This window comes from Heloderma suspectum, chromosome 1 (assembly GCF_057233095.1).
Source record: "Heloderma suspectum isolate Gila_16-S chromosome 1, 16-S_ref, whole genome shotgun sequence".
NCBI lineage: Eukaryota > Metazoa > Chordata > Lepidosauria > Squamata > Helodermatidae > Heloderma > Heloderma suspectum.
This window is the reverse complement of record NC_139458.1, coordinates 154,804,746-154,819,108: the sequence shown is the minus strand read 5'-3', so window position 1 is coordinate 154,819,108 and position 14,363 is coordinate 154,804,746. Positions and strand designations below refer to the sequence as shown.

The following is a 14,363-nucleotide window of genomic DNA, read 5'->3' as shown; positions in this document are numbered from 1 at the left end:
CGCTGTAATAGCCTACGTAAATATTTACGTAGGCTAAAACGGCGAAAAATAGGGAACGCAAATGGCGGCCGCATAGCCGCCGCCATTTGCGTACACCGGTGGTTTTTGTTTTTTGTTTTGCTTGGCTTGCTGTGATAGACAACGTAAATACTTACGTAACCTATCACGGCAAAGACCAGGATGCAAATGGTGGCCGTGGCGGCCGGTCAAAAGACCAGCCGCCGCCGCCGTCCGGAACATCCGCCCCAGGTAAGCTTCGTCCCGGGGGGAATCCGCGGGGGGGGCGGGGGGAGCAGGCCGTTCCGCCATGGATTTTGGGGGGCTGAATGCCAGTGCATTCGGCCTCACTGAAATCTGTGGCGGAATTCTCTGCCATCCCTACAGATATCCCCATTCTATTATTGTCCTGTGAGCTGGCTTTGTTGCACATTCTGCCCCATCTGCCTTCCTATTTAACTTAGAGAATCACGAAATCTCTAAAATTAGTTCTGGAACTGGTATATGCCTGGTTTGCTGCAGTTTACAGTTCACATGCAGCATTTAATCAATGCACATATGTGCTTGTGCACATTGGTAATCAATGCCAGCGAGGGAAAAGATGTAAACTGAAAACTGTGGCAAATTGCATATGTGCACAGCAGTCTGAACAAACTCCAGAAAATAAAATAAACAGAGAAGAATGGTAGATCACTAATGCAGCAATGCCACTCTGCAAGCAAGCTCAGGAGATTCAGAACCCCCAAATAAGGGGACAAATTCAGATGGGGAGAATGTCTTAAGCATCCCTATATCCTTCCTGCAGCATCTTTGTAAATTTTCCATGTCGATGCCCTTGAATCATCCAGAACACTCAGATGGATTAAAAACATTAAACCAGAGCTTGTCCTTACTTTGAAGTACATCTGATTCATTCAGTAGAATCCAAGATAGTCCTACTATGAAGCAAGAAGAAATGATTTCAGGCACCAGATTCCAGAGGGATCAGCATTTCCCTACCTCCAGTCACAAATCTGTGTGCGTTATTTAAACATGGAAGTCTATTCTCATGCGGGATAGGCCTGTCACTGACTTCTTGCTTCAGATGGGGGAACATCTAAAGCCAGAACTAAATGGAACTTGCTTCCACATAAATGGCTTAGGACTGGGGTACGAAACACTTCTTGACATGGGCTAACTCACTGCAAGTATTAATATCCATGGGAACTTTTTAGATGGCTAATAATAGAACTGAAGCCAACAAAGGCAATTATTCACAACTTTCACTGTCAGATAAGTCTATATACAAAGGTTAAGGAATGGCTTCAGTCTTGACAGAACTTGGTTCCTTCCACACTGTTCTCTTTATGCCAAGAAAAAAGATTACATTCCTGTTTAGTTAGGTAAGGGGTAGGCAGTCTGGTCCCCTCCAGATATTTTGGACTACAACTCCCATAATTCCTGGCCACAGGCCATGCTGGGAATTAAAGGGAATTGCATAATGGGAATTGTGGTACAAAACATCTGGAGCCCTAGCCCTGGGTTATATGGTGGGGACAAGATATTATGCAAGCCCTAAACACTTCCCCTTGTTGCTATTAAACCACTCAGTTCTGATCTTGGGCCTTCTTCATAGTGTGAATTAGGTCCCCATTTTTCAGAGGGAGAACTGAGGCCTAGGATGGCTAATTTAACTCACAGGCTCTCACTGAAGACTAGCCTGATAGGAACCCAGATATTCAGATTCGAATCTAACGCTATTCACTGGACCATGTTTTGGCTTTCATAACTCCGGGTCTTACCAAGTTTCCTTCCACTGTACTGAAATCATAATAATTTTGATAGACTTTTAACATATGTGGGAGTGAAAGGCTCTTGTCCAAAAATATAAAACTCAATGCTGCCTTACATTTTCACTATGTTCTTACTTTCAGGTTTGTCAACAGCCTCATACAAAGGAAAAAATAACTAGAACCCCCACATAGGACTCTCTTCATCCCCGTGGTTAGTGTACGTGCTGGCACTTTGAAGTCCAAATGGTGGCTGACCTTGCTTTGGGTACTCAAGCCTCATACGGGGGTGCCAACTGGAAAGGTGTTCAGGCTTTGTTGTCTTCCCTGTTTGGAATACCTCTCTGGAAGTTGCTTCCCCCCGTTGTTTGCCTTGGCTTCTGGTGTGGGAGGACTCCACCAGTTGTGGCAGTCGGGGCTCGGCCGGGCTTCTGCTGCAGCTTCTTCTGCTGTCTCGCCTTTGGGGCCTGCTGCTCTCTTCCCTGGCTGCTGAGGAAGCACAGGTGGGTCAAAGCTTCTCCCTCCCTCTTCCAATTTACTTTCACCTTGCCCTCCTCTCATTCTGCTTCCCCCCATTCTGAAGGCCAAAAGAGACATTACTTTAAAACAACATCTAACACCAACATCTTACTTCCAATTTTTACTCTAGAGTAGGTGCAGGAGGTTCCAGATCAGGACCCTAGTGTGGGGGGTAAAGGGGGGGGGTTAAGATCCAGATCAACCCCCCTGTGCCTACAATGGAGTAAAAAAGCTGGATCAGCATCTGCTAAGATTAGGATTTAAAACAGGGGTGGCAACACAAACCCTGTATCTGCCCCACCCGTCCTTTTTGCAGCCCTTGCCACCGCCAACTGGCTGTTGCCGTGCCACCAAATTGCTGCCAAAGCAGTGAAGAAGAAAACCCTGCATTTGGCATTAAAACGAAGTGCACACTCCCTGCGTGCCTTGTTTTAAAGCAAAAATCCGGGATTTTTCTTGCTGCAATTCAGCACTGGCAAGTTCAGGAGGCAGGGTATGTGCGTGTGTCTGTGTATGTGTCACGCGTGCATGTGCGCATATTGTGTATGGTGCCTGGTGGTTCCAGGGGTGGAAACTGGCCCCCAGACCCTCCAAAGCTGCCCAACCCTGATCCAAAATAATGTCTGTTATGGCCCTTACTCCGCTTTATTCCTCCAAACAGCTTACTACTAGGGAGAATGGATCAGCTGGGAGTGTTACTCAGTGGATGGATGACTGTAAAAGGGGAAACTGTCTTAAACCAGGTTGCTGATCTCTGCTGCAAAGAGCCTGGTTCACATGATCAAATAACCCATGGTTTGTTAACCATGGGTTGTTTGTGAGTGCATGGGAGTGAGTGAGCATGCTGGTTCCTGCCTGCTCACCCGCTTCTGCTTTCAATTAACAATCCAGGAATGCCCCATTTTGTGATGTGTGAACCTGGAAACTCTGGGTTGTTTTGGGGTTAAACAAACCAGAGTTAATCCATGAAGTAGTGAGTGGACGGGAGGCAGCATGCTCGCTTGCTCACTCCTGTGCATCTCGCCAATTCCTGGGTTAAACAACTCAGGAATTGGACATGACATGCAAACTAAGTCAGTCTCGTGGGTAAGTGGTTCTGAAGCTTTCTTTGGTTTTGTGGATTGTCTAGCACTTTTCTGATTGCTTCAGCTACAAACTATCCATCACTGGGTTGGGTTTGAGTGACACCATGCTATACTTGATGTTTCCTTATCCTAATCCTTTTAGCCAAAACACAGTTTAAAAATCGAAAGCAGCCAACTGATAATGCCCCCAGAGTAAATTGAAAAGCTCCCATAAATAAATGTGAGTTTTGGAGTTGAATACAACACGAAGGGACAATTCATCATAAGCCATAAAACAAGCACAGTATCCTCCCAGTAGGGTGATACAAAATTATTATTAAGGCTGGGGGCGGGGGGGGCGTGCGTGCGTGTAAAAGATGGAACAAAAGATAGAATACATTCCTCTTCAGGAAAGGCTGAACAAATGTAGTTGATTGTGCTACAGGGATAGGGAATGTAAAACCTGCGGGCCTATTTCTCTTGCTAAGGTTTTTCTGTTGGCCTGCTGAGCAGTTTCACCCACAGGAGACAAGGGGATTGTTTTCTGTGGGGAAAATGCTGGTGGGCAGGATGCCCATGGGCCAAACCAAATCCAATCCTTAATTAATAAAGATGGATTAATTAAGAAAATCCATGATTTTCAGAGCTCAGAGCCAACTCTACCGTATACTGCTTCTCCCTGGTATAGTTAATTTGATTTGATGAGTCATTTAGGCCATATCCACGCTTTTGATACTTTGCCTTAGGATGAAAAAAGGAAGTGAACATCCTAAGTACCAGCCTCATAGTTTTGTCAGCTTCGTATTTTTAGCCATTAAACCTGCACAGGACAGATTATATACAGCAAATTCAAATTTCTAGGAAACAAGTACCAGACATTTTTGAGCCCTGCTGCAGCTTTCCTAAAATATTACTTATTTTATTAGAGAAGTTGGCTGTGTTTTTCTTATATTTCATTCAGTTTGGGTCAAGTTTACCAATAATTTCCAGATACAGGTCTGGGGTCCTTGATACAGGTTTATGAGGGAGTACAGCTCATCTATAACAGCCAGAAAGTCTCATGAAGACCACCAAATTGTGGAGGTTTGCACAGAATATTGGGGGGGGGGGGAGAGACCGGGAGACATAATTTTTACATTGAATTTATGTATTTATTTTATTTTATTCAAAATTATTTTTAGGTTTCCTTTAAGGGCAGAGCCCTCTCAAGCTATGTACAAGATAAAATACAATACAAGACTATGCAAAACAAATAAAGTATAATATAGTTTTGCATTATATTAATTACTCTGTGATTTATTGTGACAACCCTTTTCTTCTGGTTCAATATTTGAGTTATATATTATCTATATTTTTGTATGTATTACATTTCTGTAGCACTTCCCAACAGAGCTCCCAAAGCAGTTTACCATTCATTTTATTCTTAATAAAATTCTATGGGGACATAGGACGCTTTCTTTTATTGTGACAGACCAGTGGTCCATCTTGCCCAGACTGTGACTGGCAGTGGTTCTCTAAGCCTTGCTTCCTACAATCCTTTTAATTTAAATGTGCTGAGGACTGAACCTGAGACCTTTTTCATGCAAGACATGTGCTTGATCATGTGCTACTCTAAAAAGCCAGAATTAAGACATCCAACATAACAAATATTTCAATTCAGCAGAACAGCAGGAGTGAATCAGATATCAGAAATATTTACTCTCAGTTTACCTTCTGAAGGCCAAATACCCTCTGGCAGAGAGCTGTTTTCACTAACCTCTTAAAACTAGTAAGTGAGCTGGTTAGGCAAGCATCCCTGAACAAGGTGTTCCATAAGTGGGGTGCCACCATTGAGAAGGCCCTAGATCTTACTTCCTCCTGCCATATCACTGATAAAGTGGGCACTCCCAGCAGGGCCTTCTCAAAGGATGGCAACACAGATGGAGAGAAATACTGGAGATGATTCTTCAGATAGCCAGGTTCCAACCCATATACATATGAAGAACATATGAATGTAAGGAGATATCTTATACACAAAAGCAGTCCGGGGTATTGTCTATTTAAATTAGCACTGGCTTTCTAGGGTCAGAGGAAGAGGTCTTCCAGACTGGCTATCTGAGCTCTTTTAACTGGAGATGCCAGCGATTGAATATGGTCTCTTCTATATAGAAAGCATGTGCCCTACCAATTATCTTTTGTCCCTCTCTGCCTCTTGTGGAATGAAATATTTATTATATATCAGATGTTTAAATTCTGGTTTAATGATGTTGTTTGTTGAACTGTATTACTGTCACAACTCAATGACAAAAGTGTAGGGTTTTAAAGCACATTGAATTGTGCTTGGAAAGCAAAGGCCCAGATACATGAGCGATTTATTCCGGCCCTACTGCATCTCAGAGATGTAAAGGTCGCATGATACAGCTGCCACTTCGCAGCAACAGCATGGTTTCCTGCCTGAAAATACACATTTTTGTATAGGCATTTCACATCGGATTTTCTTCTTGCTGAGCCTTCAATGCGGTTCGTGCAGAGTGTGCCCCGATTCCCTGAAATAAATTTGGCTCAGTATGGTGGGCATGCCTAGCAGTGTGTTTGGGTCTTATATCACCACTGTCGGATGTCCCTTTGCTTTTGTTCCCCCCACACACACCTCACTCATTCACAGCTGCACAGATGTTCATGCTTTCTTTTTCCCCAAATGAGCCCGTGCTTTGAGATGACTGTTGTTCCTTTCAAATCTCTACTTCTGCCCTGAAATTAGCCAGCTAAACATGTCTACTCAGAAGTAATTCTCATTGAGTTGCACTGCACTTACCCAGCACAGAGCTGAGAGGGGTGGGGAAGGCTATTGTTCTGAATCTGCACCTATCCGGAGGTGCAGAGCTTTGCTAAAGGGTTAATGAGTTTAAAAGGTGCTTTGTTTTCCCCAAATGAGCCTGCACTTTGGGATGACTTCTGTTCTTTTGAAATCTCCACTGCTGCACTGGGAACAGCCCAGTAAACATGTCAACTCAGAAATAATTCCCATTGACTTCCACTGAGGTTCTACCCCTTCGCAGCTACAGAAGTGTTGAGGTGGGGGCAGGGGGAATTTTTTTTTTTAAGGGCTGGGGGAGCTGCTGAATTGTCCTCCTCCTCCTTCCAGGGAAGGGCCTCTGTGAAGCCTGGGGCGCCGCCACCGCAGGAGAGAATGGCGCTGTGGATCCTCCATTGCGCCGCCCACTCACAGCCCCCATCATGGCACAACTACTGCTGAGCCTGCTGCTCGGGAGCATGCTGGAGAGAGGAAGGTGCATGCAGGTGTGTGCACACACACACTCCTCTCCCTTGATCTGGGCATTGATTTTCACTGCACTTTTGACAGGGGCCGAGGAAGCGGGGCGGGGGAGCTTGTTGATGCCACGAGGCTCCACCTGTTTGCCACACAAAGGCAGTTCTTTTGAGGGGGATACCCCACCATAAGTGGCTGCATCTGCCATTGAAGGAGCAAATCCTATTTCCTGAAAACCAGTTTAAAACAGAATCATGCTGGAAAGCGTCTCCATTTAGATGGCACCCAACTGTTAACTAGCAAAGCTTTTTTAGAACAGATATAATATGTTCCTTCCCACCACCACTAATCTAGCTACTGCATTATGGGCCAGCTGTAGGTTCCAGGCTGCCTTCAGAGGCATATCTGCAGTGTGCACTGCAGTAATCTAATCTGGAAGAGGCATACCTATAGAGTGCATTTCAGTAATCTAATCTAGAAGTTACTGGGGCATATAAACATAGAGTTGGAAGGGACCTTGGAGATCATCTAGTCCAGGGGAGGGCAACTTGTGTCCCTCCAGATGTTTTGGCCCACAGCTTCCATCAGTCCGAGCTAGTATAGCCAATGGTGACGGATGATGGGAGTTGTGGGCCGAAACATCTGGAAGGCCACCAGTTGCCCACCCCTGATATAGTCTAGTCCCCTGTTCAGTGCAGGCTCAGCAATGCAGGATGCAGCTACAGCATCCCTGACAAATGGCTATCCAGCCTCTGCATAACGATTCAGAAGCCACCACCTCCTGAGGCAGTCTATTCCATTTCCAATGTCAGGAGCGCCCTAGCGGCCTCTTTCAGTACACTCCAATAGCCAACTCAAGACACAGACGAAAGGATTCTTTTTAAGGATTTAATCCTTTTACAACTTAATGACTCTTTCAGATGCTCATCACCAGCGACTAAGCAATGAACAGCGGAGTAGCCTATGCTCTGGGTAGGCAGTTGGTCCTCATTTGAAGGAGAATCATGGGAAGACCCTGAACTTATGGGCTAGGGAGAGATCCTCCCTCTTTCTCTTGGGTCCACGGAAGGCGGCCGTTGCTTGCATGCCAAACGGGCGCTACGCCTCCTTGCCACGCCCTCCATCGCTCGTCACTCCCTGTGTCTGCGTTGAGTGTCTAGCAAGCCCCCCTCCCGCACTCTCTCACTGCCCGGGTCACTATCTATCTCAGGAATGCCAGCAGGAGGAATCTCTGCCAGCTGCTGTGCCTGTGAGGGATGAGCTGGCTCCTCTCCCATGGATTGCTGATCCTCCTCAGAATCAGAACTGCTCTGGGGTTCTATCAGCTCAGTTTCCACCCTGACATCCAAACACCCCTCACTGATAGGATATTTCTCTTATTTTTTAGCTGAAATCTGCTTCCCTGCAATAACCCTGCAACTAGTCCTGTCCTCTGTAGCAATGGAGAACAACTCTGTCCATCTTCTGCATCACAGCCTTTCAGATATTTGAAAACTGCTATTAGGTCTTCTCTTAATCTTCTCTTCTACAGGCTAAACATACCCAGCTCTTTCAACCTCACAGGACAGAGTTGATCCTCACAGGACTTGGTTTCCAGATCCTGGTCCCTCTTCTCTGGACACACTCCACTTTGTCAATGTCCTTCTTAAAATGTGATGCCCAGAACTGGACATAGTACTCCAAATGCAGCCTGACTAATGCAGGATACAGCATAATACCACAGTGGCAAGGTCTCTGTCACTGAACAGAGCTGGCATACCAAGCATTGCTGGAAAAAAGGCACTCTGGGCCTTGGCTACCACCCAAGAATGAAGAAGCATAGATACAGCCATGAAAGTCTTCAATGAAGTTATACTTTCAGAGCAAGTATACCTTCATCCAGTAGCCATCCGCCTAACCCCTAAATAAGAGATCTTCCCACCATTGATACTTCCATTTTATCCAGAATCAGTGTTCAATTTATTGGCCCATATCCAGCCCATTACTGACTCCTGACATTTGGAAAGGCACTCCACCACCTCACTATTATGTGATGGAAGGAAGGGAAACAAATGTGTAACAATCACATATTGATGACACTGAACTCCAAATCTTGGGGGGATCTTCATGACAACGGAATGAGAAGTGCGTTGGAGTATTACCCAGATTATCATGGAATCAGCTTTGGTCCGTCAGGGACACACGAAGCAAGATAAGCCAGGTGTAGCATACCTTTAAAATCTGGTTTTCAGCACTCGAAAAGAACATACTTCTGGGTGGGATGAGGGGAGTAGAACTGAACATCATCGAACTGGCAGGGGCTGCTCAACCAACGAGAGAGGTTTGTTTCCTGCCCCTGTCCAGGCTCCCCCCTGCTACTACATTATTATGAATGGACAGCAACTAATTTTCCCCATGTGTGCAGATTTCCCTGAAGAAACCAAAATCCCAAGTTCTCCAGTGCAGCATCCGAAGGCTCCCGAGGGCTCCCCCCACACCCCAGTTTTGCCGCATCCCAGCAATCTGCTGTGGAGTTGTTGCTTGTTAGCCACCCCATTTTTCCCATGTGTGCACTTTTGCCTATTGCTTCCAAAACGCCCCCCCTGCCCCTTCTCCTTCTCCCTGCTCACAATGAGAAGCTCTGGTAAACCTGAGAGATCATTACTGGAGAAGGGACTTTACATAACAGAGAAACTACAGAACATCAAAGAAGCACAGTATCTCAATAACAATTTAAGAGAGCATTGGAGAAGTGAAAGAGCACTTTAGGGTGAGTTACTAAAGTTAGCCGTTAACCCTTTCACTGCAGGGGAGCAAGATTTATTTCTTACTTGGCACACTGTGGTAAAACCACCAGGGAGCCACTTTCAGTAAAAAAAGTCAGAGTAAAAGGAGTTTCAGAAAATGTGGCTTTTCAAGAGGGACGTGCTTGGTTGGCAGCGGATTGGTGATGACATCATCCGTCACAAAGGAACTCAAACTGCTCTAACTTCACACTAAATCGCTTGTGAAGAAAGCCTCCCTGTAATGACATCTCCAGGTGGCTTCATGTAGATGCTGAAAAACATAGGAGACAGAACAGAACTGTGTAGCACCCCACAGGAAAGTACAAGTGAGGTAGAGCAGCAGTCTCCCAGCACCACCTTCTGGAACCTGCCTGACAAGTAGGAACAGAACTACTGCAAAGCAATCCTTCCAACTCGCAACCTCGTCACTGACAGGTCCAGGAGAAGCAACAGGGATGCACTCCATCATATCTACATGCTAGGAAAAGTCATCTCACCTAAAACCAAGGCTGAATCCAGACTGAAATGGATCTTGATGATCAGCCACATTCAAGAGACCCTGAAGCTAACTAGCCTCACAGCCTGCTCTATTTGTAAATTACCTAAAATTACTTGGATTCAAAGGGCCCATGGAGGGCTATTCCAGGCGTGGTCACATGATGGCTATCCTTTAAGAAGGTATTGAGCACCAATCTAATGTTTGTGGCTCATCTCTCTCAGCATGGTTGAATAAGCAAAGAAGTGCTTCTGGTATTTTTTTCTGTTCTATTTCATTCACCAATAAATGTACTTTTCAAGCTGTATGACAGAAAAATATCAGGCACAAGGACTGAAGCTCATTGCGGCCTTTGAAGTCAATTCACCTTCACCACCCTTGCAAAAGGCTGTGAGACTCATGTAAGACTAGCTTTTCAAAGAGCTCAGCAGTGGGAAGCTCCTCTCTTAACACTTAGGCAGATGCCTGAACACAGAGCTAAGCTCTTTTGAAGATCTCATCTACATAGGGATTGCAAAGCTCCCCCCCCAAAAAAAATAATTAAACTCCGTATTGGTTTGATATGCTGAGGCTTCTGATGGCATAAAGCCTAAGGAATGGTAAATCCCCCTCCTCCCTTTAATTTGTCTGCAATGGAAGGAAAACACTTGAGACTCATTAGTCTGGTGGGCATGGATGGAACCTCTCATTTTTCCCAGTGTTGTGGAAAAACTGAAATTCATACATTGGTTGCTACATCTGTTATTAACTCAGCTAAGTCAATACCAGTAACCTTGTTAACTAGAAACATCTTTGGGCCCGTATACCCAAATATCCCTGGTGTAACAGAATCCCACTGGTGTCATTTGGTTGAGAAAACAGTCATTTATTACCACTGGTATACCAATAGGTAAACCAGATGGCTAGTAAAACCTGAAACCTCCCTGCCCCCACTCCCCAGCATCTAGCCTAGAACACATTACTGGTTTTGGTATGGATGAAGGAACTATAGCTACTGCTTTTGCACTTGTCTTATTCTCCTATCTATAGTCTTTAAAAGTCAATGATGTTGTAACTGTCTTCTTGCATCCCCAAACTGGCTCCTGGAGTGATTCCTGGAATGCATGGAGATCAAAAAATCTCATCTGCATATGTCATTCTTACTCTCCGAGAGTCCCATGAACTCTTACAGAGTTGGTGCTTAGTGAACTACAAGCAAGTTGTAAGGGTGACCACTCGTAACAACCACTTGTGCAGTTAACTATGGCTGAATCCAGTTCTCTATATAAGGCCCTCATTCCAGCTGTAGTCAGAGTATATTTAGATGTATTTATACATTGGCTGAATTTGCACATTACAACAGCCCAGAGGTTTTTTAAAACGCTGCATTGTTGTAAATGAGCAAGAGTGTGTCACTCTGGCTCGTCTCTCCTCCAACAACCCAGAGTTCCTGGTTCATATAAAATGCTAAACAACCCACAGGAGGAGCGTCCCTGTGTTGCTTAGCCCCTCTGAGTGATCAGGTGGTGGGAGCCAGTACGCTTGCTTGTTCTCACTCAATTCACGACAACCAGGGCTTAAAAAAAAAACAAAACTGGGTTGTTGTGATGTGCAATAGTCTTTTCTTCTTGCGTGATGAAACCTCTTCCTACACCTTCACTGGTAATTGTCTCATGGTTAGCTCTGTTCAGCACTGATTGTCTGATAGCCACTGCAGACTCACAATGATCCCAGAATGGTTAACCTAATGGATTGTGTTGTGTTTTGTTTTACTATTTTTAAAGGTGCTACATGAACATTCATGCATTACTCCATTCAATATAGATCATTCTAGATCTATAGACTGAGAACTCCTAGTCCCAATGGTCTTCACCTGGAGACAATTCATAAGCATTATACCATGCGTACCTCTGGTTTTTTTCTCCTAAGGAACTTTCATCTCCAGGCATTTTTTTTATTTTATTTTATTTATTATTTAATTTATTAATCGCCCATCTGGCTGGTCACCCAGCCACTCTGGGCGATGTACAACATACAATAAAACAATAAAATTCTACAATAAAAACATTTTCTAAAATACCCTAACCCACCCCAAATGCCTGCCTGAACAGCCACGTTTTTAATGCACGATGGAAACTCATTAAAGAGGGGGCATGACAGAGTTCCCTAGGGAGGGAGTTCCACAGAGTGGGGGCCACTACAGAAAAGCCCCTCTCCCTCGTCCCCACTAGTCTAGCTGTCCTGGCTGATGGGACAGAGAGAAGGCCATCCGAGGCTGATCTTGTTAAGCGGCCTGTCTGGTGCTGCTGGAGGCGTTCCTTAAGATAGGCTGGGCCGGAACCATATAGGGTTTTAAAGGTCAAAACCAACACCCTAAATTTGGCCCGGAAAACAACTGGTAACCAGTGCAACTCCTTCAGCACTGGAGTGATGTGATCTCGCCGGCAGCTGCCTTTAATCAGGCGAGCCGCCGCATTCTGTACCAGCTGCAGCTTCCGAACCGTCTTCAAGGGTAACCCCACGCAGAGCGCATTACAGTAGTCTAAACGAGAGGAGACCAGGGCATGTACTACCAATGGGAGCAGATGGTCAGGAAGGAAGGGGCGCAGCCGCCGTATCAGATGGAGTTGATACAGCGCTGTCTGGCTCACAGCTGACACCTGAGCCTCCATGGACAGCTGGGAGTCCAAAATGACCCCCAGGCTGCAGACCTGGTCTTTCAAGGGTAGCCGTACCCCATTCAACACCAGGTCAACATCCCCTAGCCTCCTCTTGTCTTCCACCAAAAGTACCTCGGTCTTGTCAGGGTTCAGCTTCAGCTTATTCCGACCCCAACCAGCCACTCACCATCTCCAGACATTTGGACAGGGATTCTACAGCCAACCTTGGTGAAGATTTGAATGAGAGGTAGAGCTGTGTCTCATCCGCATATTGATGACACCGCACCCCAAACCTCCTGATGATAGCCCCCAGCGGCTTCACATAGATGTTAAATAGCATCGGGGAGAGGATGGAACCCTGTGGCACCCCACAAGTGAGTGGCCACGGGTCCGAAACCTCCTCTCCCAGTGCTACCCTCTGGTACCTGCCAGAGAGGAAGGACCAGAACCACCGCAATACGGTGTCTCCAATGCCCAACCCCTCCAGGCGGTCCAGGAGGATACCGTGGTCAACAGTATCAAAAGCCGCTGAGAGGTCGAGGAGAACAAGGAAGGAGCATTCACCCCTATCCAGAGCCCTCCTCATATCATCTACCAAGGCGACCAAGGCCATTTCTGTCCCATGCCCAAGCCTGAAGCCCGACTGAAATGGGTCTAGATAATCAGTTTCTTCCAAGTGTGCCTTCAACTGCACCGCCACCACCCGCTCAATCACCTTGCCCAAAAATGGCAGATTTGAGACTGGGCGAAAGTTGTTCAGAACTTGAGGATCCAAGGAGGGCTTCTTTAAGAGCGGTCTTATCACTGCCTCCTTGAGGGCTGATGGCATCACTCCCTCCTCAAGGGAGGCGTTCACCACCGCCCTGATCCCCTCACCCAGTCTCTCTCTGCAGCCCATAATGAGCCAAGATGGGCAAGGATCAAGTAAGCAGGTGGTCGGCCTTACAGATGAAAGCACCTTGTCCACTTCATCAGGAGGAAGAAGCTGGAACCGATCCCACAAAACCGGTTTGCCACAGGCTGCCTCTTGCTCACTAACTGTATCCATAGCGTGCAGAGTAACACACCTAACCTGATCAATTTTATCTGCAAAGTGCTTTGCCAAGGCCTCACAGGAGGCCTTAGAATGCTCCAGTGGTTCCGGAGCTACAGGACCGACCAGGCTCCAGACCACTTGGAACAGCCTCCTGGGACAGCACTCTGCAGACGCAATGGAGGCAGCATAATATTCCTTTTTTGCTGCCTTCACCGCCACATGATAGGCTGAAGATACAGCTCTAGCCCGTGTCTGATCGTCTTTGGAGCGAGACTTCCGCCACCGGCGCTCTAGCCGTTTCACCTCCTGTTTCAGAGCTCGTAACCGCGGATTGAACCATGGTGCAGTCCGAGCCCTGTTCAGGGGGAGAGGGCATTTCGGAGCCACCTGATCTAATGCCCCAGTGATTGCGGTATTCCAGCCACCCACCAGGGTCTCGACCGAGTGGCCGTTGGTGTGCCCCAGAGAATCCCCAAGCGTGTTCAGGAATCCATTTGGATCCATAAGACGCCTGGGGCGGACCATTTTAATGGGTCCTCCACCCCTGCGGAGGGGTTGTGGAACCGAGAAGTCCAACGTCACCAGATAGTGATCTGACCATGACAAGGGGGTGGTGGATATACCCCCGACTTCCAGATCACTCCCTGCTTCTCCAGAAACAAACACAAGGTCTAGTGCATGACTGGCTACATGGGTGGGCCCAGTTAGAATATGGTGCAGCTCCCAGGAGGCCATGGTCTCCATGAAGTCCCGAGGTGCTCCTGTGAGGATGGCCTCCGAATGTACGTTGAAGTCCCCCAACACCAATAAGTTAGGGGACTGTACACG

The 14,363-nt window shown here is 46.5% G+C and overlaps 1 protein-coding gene across 1 annotated transcript in view; it reads right to left on the bottom strand.

Moving 5' to 3' along the window:
- Window positions 1-14,363, bottom strand: part of KALRN (kalirin RhoGEF kinase) — an 816,446-nt gene that overhangs the window by 719,313 nt on the left and 82,770 nt on the right. The window contains exon 2 of the mRNA XM_084807552.1: window positions 2,025-2,252. Within this exon, the coding sequence (XP_084663678.1) occupies window positions 2,025-2,252 (228 nt within the window). The remainder of the gene's footprint in view (window positions 1-2,024; window positions 2,253-14,363) is intronic.